At 46.1% G+C, this 20,423-nt stretch overlaps 1 protein-coding gene across 2 annotated transcripts in view; it reads right to left on the reverse strand.

Moving 5' to 3' along the window:
- Positions 1-20,139, reverse strand: part of TTLL1 (tubulin tyrosine ligase like 1) — a 31,346-nt gene extending 11,207 nt beyond the window's left edge. The window contains exons 1-4 of one of the 2 annotated variants that reach the window (XM_034783436.1): positions 20,021-20,139; positions 14,040-14,156; positions 10,689-10,897; positions 6,937-7,117 (exon numbers count right to left, since the gene is read on the reverse strand). In XM_034783436.1, the coding sequence (XP_034639327.1) occupies positions 6,937-7,117; positions 10,689-10,897; positions 14,040-14,152 (503 nt within the window). In that variant the 5' untranslated portion in view covers positions 14,153-14,156; positions 20,021-20,139. Of the gene's footprint in view, positions 1-6,936; positions 7,118-10,688; positions 10,898-14,039; positions 14,157-14,278; positions 16,411-20,020 lie in introns of those variants that run through there. The other variant, XM_034783445.1, reaches the window with a different exon arrangement.
- Between the last annotated feature and the right edge of the window lie 284 nt (positions 20,140-20,423).

Here is a 20,423-nt window from a genome sequence, read left to right on the forward strand (position 1 = left end):
TTCACAAAAACAGCTAAAACAAATGAGTGGGATTAGCTGTCCATTTAAGTTTTTTACATTTCACTGTTATAAGAAGAGCATTTAGGCTCCGACTCAGCAAGCTATTTTATTTAGCAAAGCCCTTAAATACAGACTTGAGTGCGTCACTAATTGGGGCCTTTGCAATTATGTTTATCAGTAGTCAATATCGATGATTTAAACCATCAAGCCACGTTAATGGCAACATCAGTTTGCCTCTTAAATTATCAATAATTTTTAATAAGATCTGACTGTCAAAAGTCCTCTCAGAAATGCGGTCACCAACATTTTTAAACCCGAGGGGAAAAAAGACAACTAAGAAAAAAAATGCAAAAAAGAAATTCTTCAGGTTGCTTTTGTATTGGAAGGCTACTTGTCTCACAGTTACTTTTTTAATCAGAATGGGATAACAAAAAAAGTCAAGCGATACAGATTTTTCTCTTGGTAGAGCAGCCACATTCCTCCTCTGTGTTGGGTGGGATAGGAGATAAAAACAAGGATCATGGTCCCTTTCCCCAAGCTTCTTCCTCTTCTGACTCATTGTGAGGATGCTCTATTCCTTCCTCCTACCTTAATGCAAGTCTTAGGCCTGGTCTACACTACGGGTTTAGGTCGACTTTAGCAGCGTTAAACCGAATTAAGCCTGGACACGTCCACACAACGAGGCCCTTTCTTTCGACTTAAAGGGCCCTTTAAACCGGTTTCTTTACACCACCTCCGACGAGGGGATTAGCGATAAAACCGGCCTTTGCGGGTCGGAATTGGGGTAGTGTGGACGGAATTCGATGTTATTGGCCTCCGGGAGCTATCCCACAGTGCTTCATTGTGACCGCTCTGGACAGCGCTCTCAACTCAGATGCACTGACCAGGTAGACAGGAAAAGACCCGCGAAGGTTTGAATTTCATTTCCTGTTTGCCCAGCGTGGAGAGCACAGGTGACCACGCAGAGCTCATCAGCACAGGTAACCGTCATGGAGTCCTCCCAGGATCGCAAAAGAGCTCCAGCATGGACCGAACGGGAGGTACGAGATCTGCTCGCCATATGGGGAGATGAAGCAGTGATAGCTGAACTCCGTAGCAGTAAAAGAAATGGAAAAGTATTAGAAAAGATCTCCAAGGCCATGAAGGACCGAGGCCATAACAGGGACACACAGCAGTGCCGCGTGAAAATTAAGGAGCTAAGGCAAGCCTACCACAAAGCCAGAGAAGCAAACGGAAGGTCCGGGGCAGAGCCGCAAACTTGCCGCTACTACGCGGAGCTGCATGCGATCCTAGGGGGTGCAGCCACCACTACCCCAACCGTGTGCTATGACTCTCTCACTGGAGAAACACACAGGGAAGACGGTTCGGGGAACGAGGAAGATGACGATGGAGGTACTGTAGGTAGCTCACAGCAGCAAGGAAGCGGAGAAACCGGTTTCCCCAACAGCCAGGATCTGTTTGTTACCCTGGACCTGGAACCAGTAACCTCCGAACTCACCCAAGACCCTCAGGGCACACAGGAGACCTCTGGTGAGTGTACCTTTGTAAATATTTGTAAACATTACACATGGTTTAAAAGCAAGCGTGTTTAATGATTAATTTGCCCTGGCAATCGCGGCCAGTACATCTACTGGAAAAGTCTGTTAACGTGTATGGGGATGGAGCGGAAATCCTCCAGGGACATCTCCAGAAAGCTCTCCTTTATGTACTCCCAAAGCCTTTGCAAAAGGTTTCTGGGGAGGGCTGCCTTATCCCGTCCGCCATGGTAGGACACTTTACCACGCCAGGCCAGTAGCACGTAGTCTGGAATCATTGCATAACAAAGCATGGCAGCGTATGGTCCCGGTGTTTGCTGGCATGCAGACAATATCCATTCCTTGTCTCTCTTTGTTATCCTCAGGAGAGTGATATCATTCACGGTCACCTGGTTGAAATGGGGTGATTTTATTAAGGGGACATTCAGAGGCGCCCGTTCCTGCTCTTCTGAACAGAAATGTTCCCCGCTGTTAACCATGCGGTGGAGGGGAGGGGTGAAGTGATCATCCCAGAGAATCGTGTGTGTGTGTGTGGGGGGGGGTGGTTTACTTGTGTTTGTGCCGCATGTTAACCGGGAAACTGCAGCCCCCTCCTTTTACATTGAAACCCCATTTTAAATGGACAACCCAATTCATCCTTGAGATGGGAAATGCGCTGCTGTTTGCAACCTTTCCCGCATGTTAAGAAGGTTAAATAAGCCAAAACACTGTGGCCTACGATGGCTGCCTGCAAGCCGAAATATGCGACCTTGTAATGAAAGAGTGTACCCATTGTTCCCTAAAATGTGTCTTTTTTAACCACCTCTCCCTTCTCCTCCACCAGCTGCAAATGTTTCTCCTTCGCAGAGGCTCGTGAACATTAGAAAGAGAAAACGTAAGACGAGGGACGAGATGTTCACGGAGCTGCAGATGTCCTCCCACGCTGATAGAGCACAGCAGAATGCGTGGAGGCAGTCAATGTCGGAGATGAGAAAAGTCCAACATGAACGAGAGGAGAGGTGGCGGGCTGAAGACGATAGGTGGCGTCAGCTTGCAGACAGACGGCAAGAGGCAATGCTCCGTCTGCTGGAGCATCAAAGTGATATGCTCGAGCGTATGGTTGAGTTGCAGGAAAGGCAGCAGGAGCAGAGACCGCCGCTACAGCCCCTGTGTAACCAACAGCCCTCCTCCCCAAGTTCCATAGCCTCGTCACCCAGACGCCCAAGAACACGGTGGGGGGGCCTCCGTCCACCCAGTCACTCCACCCCAGATGATCGCCCAAGCATCAGAAGGCTGGGCTTCAATAAGAGTTAAAGTTTTAAAATGCAGTGTGTCCTTTTCCATCCCTCCTCCCCCACCCATCCCTGCTACCTTGGCAATTATCCCCCTACCTCTGTAAGGAACTAATAAAGAATGCATGAATGTGAAAAAACAATGACTTTATTGCCTCTGCAAGCGGGAGGGGAGGGGAGGGTGGGGTGGGGTGGTTGGTTTACAGGGAAGTAGAGTGAACCGGGTCGGGGGGGGGGTTGGAGGGTTCATCAAGGAGAAACAAACAGAAGTTTCACACAGTAGCCTGGCCAGTCACAAAACTCGTTTTCAAAGCTTCTCTGATGCACACCGCGCCCTGCTGTGCTCCTCTAACCGCCCTGGTGTCTGGCTGCGCGTAATCAGCGGCCAGGCGAGTTGCCTCAACCTCCCACCCCGCCATAAATGTCTCCCCCTTACTCTCACAGATATTGTGGAGCGCACAGCAAGCAGCAATAACAATGGGGATATTCTTTTCGCTGAGGTCTGAGCGAGTCAGTAAGCTGCGCCAGCGCGCTTTTAAACGTCCAAATGCACATTCCACCACCATTCGGCACTTGCTCAGCCTGTAGTTGAACAGGTCCTGACTCCTGTCCAGGCTGCCTGTGTATGGCTTCATGAGCCATGGCATTAAGGGGTAGGCTGGGTCCCCAAGGATCACGATAGGCATTTCAACATCCCCAATGGTCACTTTCTGGTCCGGGAAGAAAGTCCCTTCCTCCAGCTTTCGAAACAGAGCAGAGTTCCTGAAGACGCGAGCATCATGTACCTTTCCCGGCCATCCCACGTTGATGTTGGTGAAACGTCCCTTGTGATCCACCAGGGCTTGCAGCAGCATTGAAAAGTACCCCTTGCGGTTTATGTAGTCGGTGGCTTGGTGCTCCGGTGACAAGATAGGGATATGGGTTCCGTCTATGGCCCCGCCACAGTTTGGGAATCCCATTTCAGCAAAACCATCCACTATTGACTGCACGTTGCCCAGAGTCACTACCCTTGCTATCACCAGGTCTTTCATTGCCCTGGCAAATTGGATCACAGCAGCCCCCACAGTAGATTTGCCCACTCCAAATTGATTCCCGACTGACCGGTAGCTGTCTGGCGTTGCAAGCTTCCACAGGGCTATTGCCACTCGCTTCTCAACTGTGAGGGCTGCTCTCATCTTGGTATCCTGGCGTTTCAGGGCAGGGGAAAGCAAGTCACAAAGTTCCATGAAAGTGCCCTTACGCATGCGAAAGTTTCGCAGCCACTGGGAATCGTCCCATACCTGCAGCACGATGCGGTCCCACCAGTCTGTGCTTGTTTCCCGGGCCCAGAATCGGCGTTCCACGGTATCAACCTGCCCCAGTAACACCATGATTTCCACATTGCTGGGGCCTGTGCCTTGTGAGAGGTCTATGGCCATGTCAATTTCCTCATCACTCTCGTCGCCGCGCTGCAATCGCCTCCTCGCCTGGTCCGGGTTTCGCCTTGGCATGTTCTGGCTCTGCATGTACTCCAGGACAATGCGCGTGGTGTTCATAGTGCTCATAATTGCCGCGGTGATCTGAGCGGGCTCCATGATCCCAGTGCTAGCTATGGCGCCTGGTCAGAAAAAAGGCGCGAAAGTAGTATCTGATGGACCAGGAGAAGGAGTGCGGGAGGGAGGGAGGGCCGAGTGACGACATGGCGTACAGGTACAGGAACAGGGAGAAACACAAACAACTGTCACACAGAATGGTCCCCCCAAAGATTAAACTGGAAACCCTGGGCTTAGCAGGCCGTTGATTTCACGGAGGAAGGGGAAGCAAATGAACACAGAACAAATCTATTTTTTACATCTTAAGGTGGCAGCCGACGCTGCAGCATGAGTGACAGCCATACCAGTATGACGATGACGGATACCAATCATAATATGCCATCATCTGCCAAAAGGCAAGGGGCTGCTGCTGTGTAGCAATGCAGCCCCACGTCTGCCAGCCCCACGTCCGCCAGCACCCAGCATCGCCCTCGGCCTCTTCTGGGTGCTTAGCAGACAATATTGGGCAATTGGCAGAAAATAGTATATTATGACTGGTAACCGTCATCATCGAAACAGTAGCATGTCTGCCCAGGTGGCCATGATTGACAGCCATACCAGTACGACGACGACGGGTACCAGTCATAATATACCATCGCCTGCAAGGGGCTGGTGCAATGCAGCACTACGGCTGCCAGCCCCACGGCTATCACTCATGCTACACCGTCTACCGCCAAAAGGCAGTTAGCAGCTGCTGCTGTGTAGCAATGCAGTCCCACGTCTGCCGGCACCCAGAGGACATATGGTGACGGTGAGCTCAGCTGAGCTGAGCGGGCTCCATGCTTGCCGTGGTATGTTGTCTGCACAGGTAACCCAGGTAAAAAGGCGCGAATCTATTGTCTGCCGTTGCTGTGACGAGGGGGGAGGGGCCTGACGACATGTACCCAGAACCGCCCGCGACACTGTTTTGCATCATCCGGGCATTGGGATCTCAACCCAGAATTCAAAGAAAAGGCGCGAACCGCTTCTCGGCTCGAGCTGTGGCGCAAACGTAGTATCTGACGGCCTAGGGGAAGGAGGGAGGGGGGCCGAGTGACGACATGGCGTACAGGCACAGGGAATTAAAATAAAGAACGGTGGCTGTGCATCAGGGAGAGACACAAACAACTGTCACAGACTGGTCCCCCCCAAAGATTAAACTGAAAACCCTGTTGACGGAGGGAGGGGGAAGCAAATGAATACAGAGAAAATCTATTTTTTACATCTTAAGACGACGGTGCAGCGTGACTGATAGCCCTCGGCATCTTTCTGGGTGCTTGGCAGCAAATACTGGGCGGTGTATGACGATGGTCTTCAGGCCTATTGCACGAGCTGCTGCTCAGGGAAGACTCTGCTAACGTGCGATGACCCGACTTGTAATAGGCCGGCTAACAGTCATAATATACCATTTACTGCCAAAAGGCAAGCCCCACGGCTGCCAGCACCCAGATCGCCGATGAAGGCTACCAGTCTACTGCACCGTCTACCGCCAAAAGGCAGTTAGCAGCTGCTGCTGTGTAGCAATGCAGTCCCACGTCTGCCGGCACCCAGAGGACATATGGTGATGGTGAGCTCAGCTGTGCTGAGCGGGCTCCATGTTGTCTGCACAGGTAACCCAGGTAACCCAGATAAAAAGGCGCGAATCTATTGTCTGCCGTTGCTGTGACGGGGGAGGGAGGGGCCTGACGACATGTACCCAGAACCGCCCGCGACACTGTTTTGCATCATCCGGGCATTGGGATCTCAACCCAGAATTCCAAGGGGCGGCAGAGACTGCGGGAACTGTGGGATAGCTGTGGGATAGCTACCCATAGTGCAATGCTCCGGAAGTCGACGCTAGCCTCATACTGTGGACGCGGTCTGCCGACTAGAGCACCTAGAGCATTTTATTGTGTGGACATACACAATCGGCTGTATACAACCGATTTCAATAAAACCGGCTTCTATAAATTCGAACTAATTTCGTAGTGTAGACATACCCCAAGATTTTATGGCTTCCCTATTCATGAGGCCCAGCTGCCAGCTCTGCTCTTTAACTGCCTAATAGGCCACAGCCAATAGCTCCTCTCTCCAGGCCCCTTATTGAAGGCAGTCCATGCAGGCTGTTTTTTTCTATGCAGAACAGTGAAGAGATTTCATGGTTCAACTGAGGATGGGGTTGTACGTCACACAATCTTCCTCAGACTGAAAATGAAGTCACTTACTAGAAGTGAAAGACTTTCCTCTAACTCACAATTCTTTAATGCTGTGAAGCAAAATCATTATTCCAGTCTGCCCATGCAATTTTATTCCTCACATAGCTGGGCATACAAACGCTGCACCTTCACTGAAAGCATATTTATATAGTGTAGCTCACTGAATTAGTGCTTGTGTCACATGGCACCAAATGCAATAATTGGCACTAAGAGCTGTTTGAAGCAGGAAGTCATTAAATGAGAAATTGCAACTATAATGAAGTAATGCTAAGTGGTTAGGTGCACGGAAAGAGTTCTCCGTTAGTGAATTGATATTAAGCATGCCAGACTGTGATAGAATATTACAAAATACACAAAAAATGGGGGGGAAGGAGGTTAAACTTACGAAGATGTTTTACTGTCTCGAGACCACTTTTTAATTTGAGAGAGTTTATTGATAAGAAATATCCCCTTGCCCTGGGCTTTCCCGCAAGGTTTCATAATCCAGGTGCTGGAAGGATTTTTTCTGAATTCTTCAACAAACAGGTTGTAATCAGCAGGGAGCATAAAGGTGACAGGCACAAAATCTACATCAGCAAACAAAAAGCAAGATTTAGAACTTTAGATCTAGCAAGGATATCAATGTATACAGGTAAAAATATCTTTGCTGGCTTTCCATTCTTCAGTACAGATTGACTACTGTGTCCTTGTCTGATCTACCCCCTTTTGATATGAGAGAACATAAGACCACAACATAAGAACAGCAATACTGTGGAAGACCAATGGTCCATCTAACCCAGAGTCCTGTCTTCCGACTGTGGTCAGTGCCAGAACAGAACAGGGCAATTACTGAGTGATCCATCCTGTATGGTCCATTCCCAGCTTCTGGCAGTCAAAGGTTTAGGGTCACCCAGAGCACAGGGTTGTATCCCTGACCATCTTGGCCAAAAGCTATTGATGGACCTAACCTCCATGAACTTATCTAATTTTTATTTTTACCCAGTTATAATTTTGGCCTTCACAATGTCCTCTGGCAACACATTCTACAGATTGACTGTGCGTTGTATGAAGTACATCCTTATGTTTGTTTTACATCTGCTGCCTATTAATTTCATTGGGTGACCCTGTTTTGTGTGTTATGTGAAGGGGTAAATACTTTCTTATGCACGTTCTCCACATCATTCATGCTTTTATAGACCTCTATCATATTCCCATTTAGTCATTTCTTTTCTAAGATGAACAGTCCCCGTCTTTTTAATCTCTCCTCATATGGAAGCTATTTCATACCCAAGTCATTTTTGTTGCCTTTCTCTGTACTTTTTCCAATTCTAATATATCTTTTTTGAGATTGTGCAACCAGAACTGCATGCAGTATTCAAGGTATGGGTATACCATGATTTATATAGTGGCATTATAATATTTTCTGTCTTAGTATCTATCACTTTCTCAATGGTTCCTAACATTGTTAGCTTTTTTCACTGCCACTGCATACTGATGTTTTCAGAGAACTATCCATGACGACTCCAAGATCTCTTTCTTAAGTGGTTAACAGCCAATTTAGACCCCAAAATTTTGTACGTATAGTTGGGATTATGTTTTCCTATATGCATTACATTATCAATGCTGAATTTCATTTGCCATTTTGTTGCCCAGTCAGCTTTGGACTTACTGTAACTATCTTCAGTAGGTCTGTATCATCTGCAGATGTTACCACCTCATTGTTTACTCCCTTTTCTTGATATTTATGAATAGCACTGGTTCCAGTACAGATCCTTGCAGGTTCCCACTATTTACTTCTCTCCACTGTGAGAAATGACCATTTATTCCTACCATTTGTTTCCTATCTTTTAACCAGTTACCAATCCAGGAGAGGACCTTCCCTCTTATCCTAGGACTACTTACTTTAGTTAAAAGTCTCTGGTATGAGACCTTGTCAAAGGCTTTCTTAATGTCCAAGTACACTATATAAACTGGATTACCCTTGTCCACATGTTTGTTGACACTGTCAAAGAATTCTAATAGATTGGTATGGCATGATTTCCCTTTACAAAAGCCACGTTGACTCTTTCCGAAGATATTATGTTCATCTATGTGTCTGATAAGTCTGTTCTTAGCTACAGTTTCAACAAATTTGCCTGATATTGAAGTTATGCTTACCAGCCTGTAATTGCCAGCATTACCTTTTCGAGCCTTTTTAAAAAATTGGTGCTATATTATCTATCCTTCAGTCATCTGGTACAGAGGCTGAGTTAAGCACTAGGTTACATACCACAGTTAGTAGTTCTACAATTTCATATTTTGAATTCCTTCAGAACTCTTAGGTGAAAACCATCTGATCCTGGTGACTACTGCTATTTAATTTATTAATTTGTTTCAAAACCTCCTCTACTGACACCTCAATCTGGGACAACTTGGAAAAAACGGAAAATGGAATTTGGTGGGTTCTAAAGTGAAAAATCTTTTAAAGGTTTTAATATTTTGTCCCACAAATAAGAGAAAGCTGTTTTAGTTTTGAAATAGTTGGTAAGACGTTCTAGAATCTCACATCTCCGCATGAAACCCCAAACCTTCCCAGTAGCCTCTTCCATCCTTCTTCTTTTGGTTCTGTGGCAACACACCTCTTTCATCACATCAGGACTGAGTGTTTCTCTCTCTGCGTTGAGAGGGTCTGGGGTAAATCAGTCCCACTCTGGAGGTTTAATACTTCACACTGGTTTATTGACAATATTTACTGGTTAGGCCTTAGGGTTGGCCCGAGGTCTTCATTAAACAAAAACAAAAAAATTACATTTCCTAACTCCCACTGGAATACTGCTTCTTCTTATGCCGGCTAATAATTGCCAGCTACCCTCTCTAACCCACTCTGGGCCCAGCTAGGCCTCCTCTCCAAACAGAAATAAACACTAAATTTCCCCTTATGGGGAAAACCAGCTCTTTATCTAGAAGAAGCCTTTTCCCCTGGCTGCACACAACCCTTCTGCAGCTTGAGTCTCATCCCTCTTTTCTTTTCACTGTTAATGGGAGAGGTTTTTAAAGGCTGCAGGCTGCCCTTAATTAGATTCAGGTGTCCATAATTAACCTGAGCTAACCTCTTCCACTGCATAGGGAAAAAGGCTTTAACTATTCTACAACTGATATACCTGCTTTCAACCACACTTCCAGAACTGAGGTCTAGTTCTGATTAAAAAGTGAGAAAATTCTTAACCTTAATAAAAGGGAAATAATGGCTTTTTGTGATAGTGATTCAGAGTAACTTTTAAAAGGGGCCACCCAAAGTATGTCAATTTAAAATAATGTTAACTTTGTTATCAGCACCAATTTAGAAGCTTAAAACATGTGTCTGCAAATTGGATTTGTCTTCCTCCATATATGTGACTAGTGGTATACAAGAGGGGCATATGGTTCAGTACTCTGAGTTTAGAACCAGGAACAAGGAACACCCAAGTGTTAATCCCAATTATTAACTGCCTCTGAAGCCCTGAGCAAGTTACAGGCCCTTTGCCTCATTTTCTCTATTTGTAGAAGATTTATCCATTAACTTTCAAGGCAATGTTTGAGAAGAGCTTTAAAAATGTAATACACTATATAAAATACTAAGAATTATTTGTGTTCTTTTTGCTAGTGTGGTGAGTGAGCCTGAAGTTTTTTTTACTCGCTTGTTCACACGCAAGAACAGTATCATGACTAAGGCTACATTTATGTCATGGAAGCCCTGCTACATCACTAGAACCACTACTATAAACGTACCGTTGGCAAGACACTAGCAAAGATGCCAAGGACTGAATGTGGACATTGAATTATGGCACCCTTAAAAACAGTCTTTAACGAGCAGCACCGAGGAACTTTGACAGGTAATTTGGTGATACTTGCAATTTCATTGCCTATGCCAAACCTATTCTGCAGATTAAAAAAAATACGCAATTTTACTCTCCAAGACTTTCTGACATCTCTGAGCACTAAATTTTCTGAAAGCATCATACTAAAGCTGTGACGTGCAAATTTATCTAGCTTAGGCAAGAATCCCAAACGGATTCCAACATCCAGTACTGCTTTTGTTTGAAATGCATTAATCTGCAGTTTTATCCTACTATTATCACAAAATGAACATGTATAATCTATGTGTGGTCAAGAACGATGCTGGCAGTCAGAAATATATACCTAAATAAATATATTTTCCATTCTCATCTTTCTCTGCAAGAGGACTCCCTTCTTTTTCTAGTTCTTTCCTATATCTCTTGATATTTTTCACCATCAAGTCCTTCCGTGTCAGCTCATAGTGGTTCGGGAAATGGTTGACGATTTGGTCATCAGAAAGCCGGTAACCAGTTTCCACACTGAAAACATTGCGGATGGTTTGTACGCTCATCCTAGAAGGTGAAACAAATGTCAGATGATTTCCTCCCAAGCAACAGCATTCAAAAGGAGGACAATCAAGTTGTTGTCTCCTTTATTTTCTAATTTCACTTTGGTTAGTGTACCGAATTTAGAAGATTAAAAGAAAAAAGACTAAGCATAATGTTAGGGAATACTACTTTTAAGGGAATCTGTGACCTCTCTCTGTGTTTAACATTTCTCTTTATAGGATGGATACTTAGGTTATGATTCAAACTTCAACACATCCTGAACGAATGTTAGTAAATCCAGATGAAACCCTGCCAGACAAGACTGCAGGCCTACAGGCACTATTTACTCCTACGCCAGTTCTGAAACCAGGGCAAGGACAGAAGGGAGTCAACTTGTGCCCATCCTATCCTGGCACTATCAATGGCCAATCAGTCAACAACAGGGCTTGGGAACACCCAATACATGTCCACACACCATAGTAGCTCCAGAGAGGTGCTGTTATCTTGTTCTTCAAAATCTCAACTTTCCTTTTCTATAAAAAGAAAGGAAATCTAACTTACGTTTTGAATGAAACTTCAAAAATATGAATATGATTCAGAGACATCTGCAAGTCTGCAAAGAGCCTGGAACAATAGCTCTGGGAGGTGTGAACTGCACTATTCAGCTCTGTAAGGTGCGGGTCCCACTTGGACACCCACATTGCTAACTATTTCATTCCTCATCTAAGAAAGGAGAGGGAGGGTCACAGAGCTGCACCATTTACTGTGACTGACTATGACAATCAAGGTCCAGACACTCCAAGGGGACAAGAGGCCTGAACTCCAAATAGGTAAATTAATCATCTGGTTCTATACAATATTGACTACAGTCTTTTACAAAAGTCTGTAATGTTCTAAACATGGTCATTATGAGATCTATATACAGACCATTGTTATGAATTCATGTATACAGAAAACTGTGCTCATGATTTGTAGTGCCGTCAAGCAGGGAGGGGCTGCCTCCCCAACCAGAAGAGACTAGCTCCAAGCACCTAATATTGTACAATCCAGGAAAAGACAAATGATGGGCCTTTAGAGTTAGGCTATGTCTACATTGGCAACTGGACGACAAAACTTTTGTCTTTCAGAGGTGTTAAAACACACACACACACACACACACACCCCGAAAGACAAAAGTTTTGCCAACAAGCGGCAGTGTGAACAGCTCTTTATCGGCAGGAGTGCTCCCCTGCCGAGTGGAAGTGTTTTGTCAGCAGGAGAGTCGACAAACAGCAGCTACACTGCATGCCTTTTAGCGGCACAGTTGTGTCGCTAAAAACTGTGTAGTGTAGACATAGCCTTAGTGAGAAAACACAGACATCCAAGCTAGAATTTTCCCACCCTGAATAACCAGAAGTCACCGAGACAAGAGAAAAAAAACAAAAGAAGAGAAAAAGCCCTTTCAAATAGGAGGCTTGAAACTGAGGTCTCCATTCAGAAACTAAGGGACAGTCAATTGGCGGGTGTTGTCCGTGAAACCATGGATCCTCTCTATGACATGAGGTACGCTGGGAAACTGTTCAGAGGCAATAGGCAACTTATGCTAGAAAGTGAAGTTTATCTAATTTGGAAATGTAAAGCCTAAGGTTATATCTTTGCATTTATTTTCTGCGTAACTTGAATGTGTATGCTTCCCCTTTGAATCTATGATTTTTCTATTAAATAAACTTTTTGTTTAGTTGTACCCCAAGCAGGTCTCTGATGTGCAAACTGTGGGGAGTGTGTGCGCCAAAGCAAGCTGGTATCTGGGGGGCTGGTTTCATGCCTTCAGGGATGATGAACCAAAGGGGAAAAGTCTGAGTGTCTGGTGATTAAGAACTCAGGTTGGATGAATTTGGGGAGACTTGGGATCAGAATTGCTGTTGGGGTCACCCTGCAAGGAGCAATTAGGTTGGTGGAAGCCAAGGTGAGACCTTTATGCTTGTGGGTTGGCTACCAGTGTCAGGGCTCTGAGCCACAGCAGCACAGCATTAACCCCCAATCAGGGGTGAGGGATTCTTCCTAAAAGCGTGTGCATGGAGGTGGGGGGGAAACACGAGGCATGGCCTGAGGGCAGGGCCTATGGGGCTGACAAGCTGCAGCTGGACCATGGTAAGAGCCACCCGGGCAGCTGTGGGGAGCCGTGGCCCCTCTATCTGCCCTGACGGGGAGCCCGGGGGGGCGGGGAGGGACACGGGTTGGGGGGCTGCTCTCTGGGGCCCACCTCCCCCCAGGCAGGTGGAAGGTCCGCAGCTCCCTGGGTTCCACGGGCCACTCTTACCCGGGCCGGGCTCCAGCTTCCGGCTTGGCCGGGGAGGGGCGAGGCCTCAGGAGTTGATGAGTGGCAGGGGGCCGGGCCCATGGCAAAAAGTGGACCTCTGCAGACATAGGGCAAAAAGGGGGTTAGTGGGGTACAGATTGTAATAAGAATCTGTAGCCCACTAACCCCCCTTTTGGGCCCATGAAAGCAGAGGTGTTAACGGACCAGTCTAACTTGAACGGTCCCTTAGTATATGTGCTAACTACTTATGCTAAACAATCTGTTCCACCTTGCATTTAGCTGTGATGCTCAGAGTACCTTTTCCAGACCTGAAGAAGATCTCTGTGTGGTTCAATAGTTTGTCTCTCTCTCCAACAGAAGTTGGTCCAGTAAAACTAAAAGATATTACCTCACCTTGTCTCTTTAATATCGTGGGACTGACATAACTAAAACTACACTGCATGTGTTTCAGGTGGCAGCTTTTGAAAACAAAACAAAACAAAACAAAAAAAACAACCCACGAAACAATCAAAGAAAAAACCACACCTACCTCCTATGCCTCAATCCTGCCACTCTATTAATACAGACAGGCCCCTGCACCCCTGGGGAGCCCTAATGACTTCAATGGGGCCTGCACAGGTAGAAGGGTCTCCTCATGCAGATGTAACTGCAGGATAAAGGCCCTGCAGTGCTGCAGAAAACACTGGCACTTTAATGGAGGCATGCTTCCCTTCAGTGTTACAAGACATCAGTGATATTCTACATTTGTATGGAGCCTTTAATTTTTAATATTAACAATAAATCATTAACACTGGTTTTAGTTATGGAAAAGTTCATTTTAAAATGTACTGAAAATTGAAAAGTATGAGAATTCTTATATGTACTTACCAGTAAAAATTCCAGTCTTCATTTTCTGCCACCTGAATCCATCCTCTCTTTTCAAAGTTATTTATTAGCACGGACTTTTCTATGTCAGTTACCCATTTCACTTTTCCTGCCATTATCCTAAAGAAAAATTAACCTGTAGTGTTGCATAGTTTCAAGACTGCCTCTCTTTCATTTTGTACTTAATACAGGCCAGATAAATCCAAATGGAGAAATGAAAGTGTATCCACAGGGTAACTTACCTTTAACCTTTTTAGAGGAGGAAGAAGTAAATTCATTATTTGAGAAAGACGATGGCTCCATTAGCACTAGAGACTGAAGTCCTATATTTATTCCCAGAACAGATATAGCATGGGTAGCAGTAGTTGCAAGCCTCTTTCATTCTGCCCTGACCCATTTGAGCATCCCTCAAATCTCACCTAAGGGACCACATTTAGGAATGAGAATGTAATTCAAGTCTCTATGGCCTCTCCAAAACTGCTAACAAGAGTACAGATTAGCATCAACTGTGCTAGTGACTATCCGTCCACTGAACTGAGACCACCAACTTGCCTTTATCTTGGATGTTTACAAAATAAAATTTCGTGTACTGGAAATTTTATCATTTATAGTCAACACTTAAATGAAAACCTCTCTTTTAAATGGGAGATATTTCATGGCCCACCTTACTCAGTAACTATGGAAACAACAATGTGAGACTATGTAAAGGATTTATGTTGTGAATCCTCTATCAAATATTCACAGTATACTGTAGGACACAACATTTTTTATTTAATTTCAAAATCTTCTTGTTGTTTTCATATGATTGTTTCTTTATTTCATATAACTGCTAGTTAGCAACTTGCTTTTGGTTGGGTGCATTGACAAGCAACTCTCAAGAGAGTTAACAATATTAATCTCCAGAATCAAGATCTTTAAAACGCTTATTGGAGAAGAGCCCTTAAAAGCCACACCCTGATAAAATAGTCACTTCCTGTCATCTAGAGCTCATTTCCTATATCCCATTTCTCACATAGCAGCATAACACCCTTCTAATACACAATTAAAAAAAAATCTAACAGACATTATAATGAAGTCACTGAGAATCTCAGTGGGTGCAGGCATTTGGCAGAGTGGATCTAATTGGAAGAGCATGGTTTAACTATTATGCAACTAAATTGATTAGTGGAGCCAAAGATGACCTGTCTTTGTCTTCAACAGGGTTAAGTTATGATATGCAAAACCCCACTGTTGCTATTCAATCCACAAGTTACTTTTAAAATTGAACTCCAGAGGAGTTGCCTAGTTAGCTCCCCCATAGCTATTTGAACAAATGGAAAATTGCTGGCTCGTAATAGGTTAAAAAACCCACCCATCATTCTCCTCAGATCAAATGCTACTATTCTGACTAAGACAAACAAGAGTTCTCTTCTGGCTCTGCCTGGGACAACAGGCAAAGGACAAACTGCTGCCATCTGAGAGCCAGAAAAAAAACATAAAAAACATCTCACACAATGCTCTACATCTGTTCTGATATGTAAAACACAGATATCAAACGGAGAATAACTTAATACATTAATTAAAGTGTATGATTTTCAAGTGAATCAGAAATTAAAACTTCAAACTCACATTTACTAGTGGACCCTCCATTATGCGTTTTTTTTTGTTTTTTTTTTACTGAAGATTAAAAAATAGTTCTGAATTGATATAAGGCAGACTTGTGTGAGAGAAAGTGTGATCTTGTGGTCAAGGCACAGGGAATAGAACTCAAAAGATCTGTCATCAATTCCCAGCTTTGCCACAGACTCTTCTTATGGGATCTGGGATAAATTACTTAATTTCTCTGTGGCTCAAGTTCAACCCTCACAGGAAGTATTATCCCCATTTGATATTTCTCCTACGTTTGTCTGTCTTGTCTATTTAGATTGTGAATTCTTCAGGGCAGGTGCCTCCTACTCCTATCTGTGGCCCTGATCCTGCAAAGATTTATGACCAGGCTTTAAAGGGCTCATTTAACTGAAGGGAAGTGTGTTTTTCACTGGCAGTAAATGACTCACTAATGTATGTGATCTCACGGTAGTATTAAAAGCGTTAAGTATTAAAAACTAGAGGCACAATAAACTAATTTCTGAAAACCAAAATTAAATACAAAGGAAGTTGGCTGCCACAGCATCTTTTCCCGCAGAGCCATCTTTTTACTAAGCCCTGGTCTACACTACGAGTTTAGGTCGAATTTAGCAGCGTTAGATCGATTTAACCCTGCACCAGTCCACACAATGAAGCCATTTTTGTCGACTTAAAGGGCGCTTAAAATCGATTTCGGTACTCCTCTCCGATGAGAGGATTAGCGCTGAAATCATCATCACCGGGTCAAATTTGGGGTAGTGTGGATGCAATTCGACGGAATTGGCCTCCGGGAGCTATCCCAGAGTGCTCCATTGTGACCGCTCTGGACAGCGCTTTCAACTCAGATGCAGTACACAGCAAAAACCCCGGGAACTTTTGAATTTAATTTCCTGTTTGGCCAGTGTGGCGAGCTCATCAGCACAGGTGACCATGCAGTCCCAGAATCGCAAACAAGCTCCAGCATGGACTGAACAGGAGGTACTGGATCTGATCACTGTTTGGGGAGACGAATCCGTGCTATCAGAACTCTGTTCCAAAAGACGAAATGCCAAAATATTTGAAAAAATCTCTAAGGGCATGATGGACAGAGGCTACAACAGGGACTCGCAGATATATATACCCTAAGATATTACAACACATCCTATATTTTCTTAAACAAGGCATCGGAGATACTGGCCTAGCAAAACAGCTCTACACTACCATACGGGAGAGAGAGGTTCAGTTACTAGTTCTGATATCTTGTTCCCAAGAAGGTTATGCGCTCAAACCTGTGAGGAGGGTCTTCTAGAGATTTTTAAAACTTACTCTTCCAGTCTATTAAACCACAGCTGACTAGTTAGTCCCCTCCCCTGTTTAACACCCTGGGGATATAACCACCTTCCAGGGTAAAAGGTGAATTTCAAAGCTACAGGAGAACTGAACGGTGTTTGTACCCTCCTTTATTGCTTCTTTGTGGTGATTAAAGACTGCCACAAAGTTTCTTTTTCTGCCCCCCCCCCTTTTTTAATTAAAACACACACACACACACATACTCTATCTAGGTACTTAAACAGGCCCTCCTTACTGGAGCATCTGAGTTCTTCACAAATGTAGATGAATTTATCCTCACAACACAATTATGAGGATGGGAAATATCCCCACCAGGGCAACAGAGAGATTAGGTAATTTTTTTAAGGTGACAGAGGAAGTGTGTGGCAAAGTTAAGCACAGAATTTAACCTCCAGTGTCTAAACCACAAGACCATCCTTCCTTTCATTTAGGAACATTAAATCTTGATGTCCCTATTTTTAAAGGACCCAAGATCTAATGCGAGGTCAATATTACAAGAGACTCCAAATCATTAAAATATCCTGAGTGCTAAATTTATTATCCCAGGAGGATGCATAATTAAACTGTTTAAAGCTTTGTATTTTTTATAATGTATTTACAAATAACTGCAAGCAAAAATATTTGTCTTAACAGGCTACCGTAACCCTGAAAAAGATTACAGGAAAGTAACAACATATATTCAACAGTATAGGTAATACTTTAAGGCTACAATCAAGGGTAGTATAAATTTAATCCAATATCTAATGCTCAGTCTATAGGGATTTATATCCGATATGCCTCTCTCCCTCCTCCACCCCCCCCAGCCCCCCACAGTGTGATTAGATCAGTGGTCACCAACCAGTAGATCGCGATTGACTGGTCAATCCTGGAGCCTCTGACAATCGATCACGATCTCCAGCCACTAAAAGTCCGGCCACGCAGCGTGGCTAAGGCTCTTTGCCTGCCCATACCCCTGCTCCTGAAAGAGGCCAACGTGTCCCTGTGGCCCAGGGGGTGGGGGCAGGGGGTCTCCGCAGGTACCGCCCCTGCAGCTCCCATTGGCCGGGAACGGGGAACTGCGGGGACAGTGCCTGCAGGGAGGGGCAGCATGCGGAGCCTCATGCCCTCTTCCAGGGTCTGCAGAGACGTGCTAGCTGTTTCCGGGAATGGCACAGGGCTTGGGCAGGCAGGGAGCCTGCCTTAGCCCCGCAGTGCCGTCAACCGGGAGCCACCCGAGGTAAGTGCTGCCTGCCGGGAGCCCGCACCCCCCCGCACCCCAACCCCCTGCCCTGAGCCCCCTCCAGGAGCCAGCACCCCAAACCCCCTGCCTCAGCCCTGAGCCCCCTCCCAGAGCCAGCAACCCATACCCCCTCCTGCACTCCAACACTCTACCCCAGCCCACAGTCCCCTCCTGCACCCAAACTCCTTCCCAGAGATTGCACCCCTTACCCCCTCCTGTACCCCAACCCCCTACGCCAGGCTCAGGCGTGAAAGTACGTGAGGGTGTGGGAGAGTGAGCAACGGAGGGAAGGGGAATGAGTGAATGGAGCAGGGGCTCGGGGAAGAGGCGGGGTAGATCCTGGGTTGCATTTACATTCAAAAAGTGATCTTGTGCATAAGAGGGCTGAAGACCACTGGATTAGATGATCTAAAAGGTTCTCTCCATCTCTGATGTTTAAGACTACAATTCTGAGTTCATACTCAAGCAATACCCTTTAAAGTTAATATAAAAATCTCATTAAGTCAGTGGTAGTTTTGCCTGTGTAAAAGAACTGCAGGATCAGATTATCTGATACCAGGTATATTTTAAAAGTTCTTAAATATCAAACAAATGGGGCCTGAACAGTAAAAGTTGTACAATGAACTGATACATAACAAAATAAAAATATACATAAATTAATTGGAACTATAGAGATCAGTAATCCAGAATTACTAGAAACACATCACATATAAAGTGATAAATATAAACTAGATAAATACAAACTCCATAGGCCCACTCCCACAAGTGTTTACCACTACTGAACATAGTGTTTGCTACTGAGAGTAGTCCCATTGGGATAAATCATGGACTAGGAACTCTTGGTAGTACCAACTCACTAAGGGCTGGTCCAAACTAACACACCAGTTCGAACTAAGATACGCAACTTCAGCTACGTGAATAATGTCGCTGAAGTCGAAGTATCTTAGTTCAAACTACAAGGTACTTACCGCGGGTCCACACGCGGCAGGCAGGCTCCCCCATCAACTCCGCGTACTCCTCTCGCGGAGCAGGATTACCGGTGTCGACGGCGAGCACTTCCGGGATCGATTTATCGCGTCTAGACAAAACACGATAAATCGATCCCAGAAGATCGATTGCTTACCGCCAAACCCAGAGGTAAGTATAGACGTACCCTTAATAGTAAGTATTTATAGGGTCAGAGCCCCAAGTCGTACCAGTGTCAAGGCTATGCAGAATTAAATTTGGTATACTTAAAACTGTATTAAAATACACAGAATTACACACATACAATTTTTAAAAATCAGTCCCAAGACACTAAAGTGAGTGGGCCCTTCAGCAGTGTCTACAGATAGATAACATGTATTTCAATGTACATTTCTATAAAGCAGGTCATTAAAGATGTATCACGAGTACACGGTATACAGTGGTTTGAGACACATCACTACACAATCACGGTGACATGGGTTATCACCATAGCAGCAATGTAGTTGAGCTGGGGCAGAATCTGCTCTTCTGGCACCCAGGGATGGAGGGATTAGTATGGGGTGGGCTGGAGAAGGTTGAGTTGGGCGAAGAGGGTCCCCCCCCCACGTGGGCGGGGGGGGCTGGTGTGTTGGGGGAAGTGGGTCCCCCCCACGTGGGGGGAGGAGCAGGTGTGTGTGGGGAGGTGGGTTCCCCCCATTGGGGGGCGGGGCTGGTGTGTCGCTGCGTGAAGGGTTCTCGGGCACCGTCCCTCTCCGCTGCTGCCTGGGGCGGGGGGTGTTGAACGGGAACCGCTGCCCGCCCCTCCCCCTGCACCCCGCGATGGGGGTCCCTCCCCTGCAGGCCCCGCGGAGTCTCCGGCTCTCACCTGCCCGCGGGACGGGGCTGTTCCCGCCGGGCCTCCGGCTGGCGCTCCCCCGGCTCCTCCTCACACCCCGCCAGCCACCCCCATGGCCGCCTCCGCCCCGCTACTGCCCGCCCGCCGGCTCCATGCGCCGCCCCCGCTGCCGCCTGCGCTGCCGAGAGGCGCCGGCCGGGAGCATCCCGCGGGGGGCGGGGGAAGCGGGAGCAGCCGCAGCAGGGCCGCCGCCCCTACCGCTTCCGGGGCCACTCCCTGGTAACGGGGGACGCGGCCACCCCGCCGGGGGATACTTCCGGGGAAGGGGCGGCGGCTACGAGAGACCCCATAACACAGATCCAAGTACCCCCAATCACTGAGACCCCAGGGACCCCCTAGGTACTACCCCACAGCCATCCCCAACCAGAGATCG

The sequence above is a fragment of the Trachemys scripta genome, chromosome 1 (genome assembly GCF_013100865.1).
Source record: "Trachemys scripta elegans isolate TJP31775 chromosome 1, CAS_Tse_1.0, whole genome shotgun sequence".
Taxonomy (NCBI): Eukaryota; Metazoa; Chordata; order Testudines; family Emydidae; genus Trachemys; species Trachemys scripta.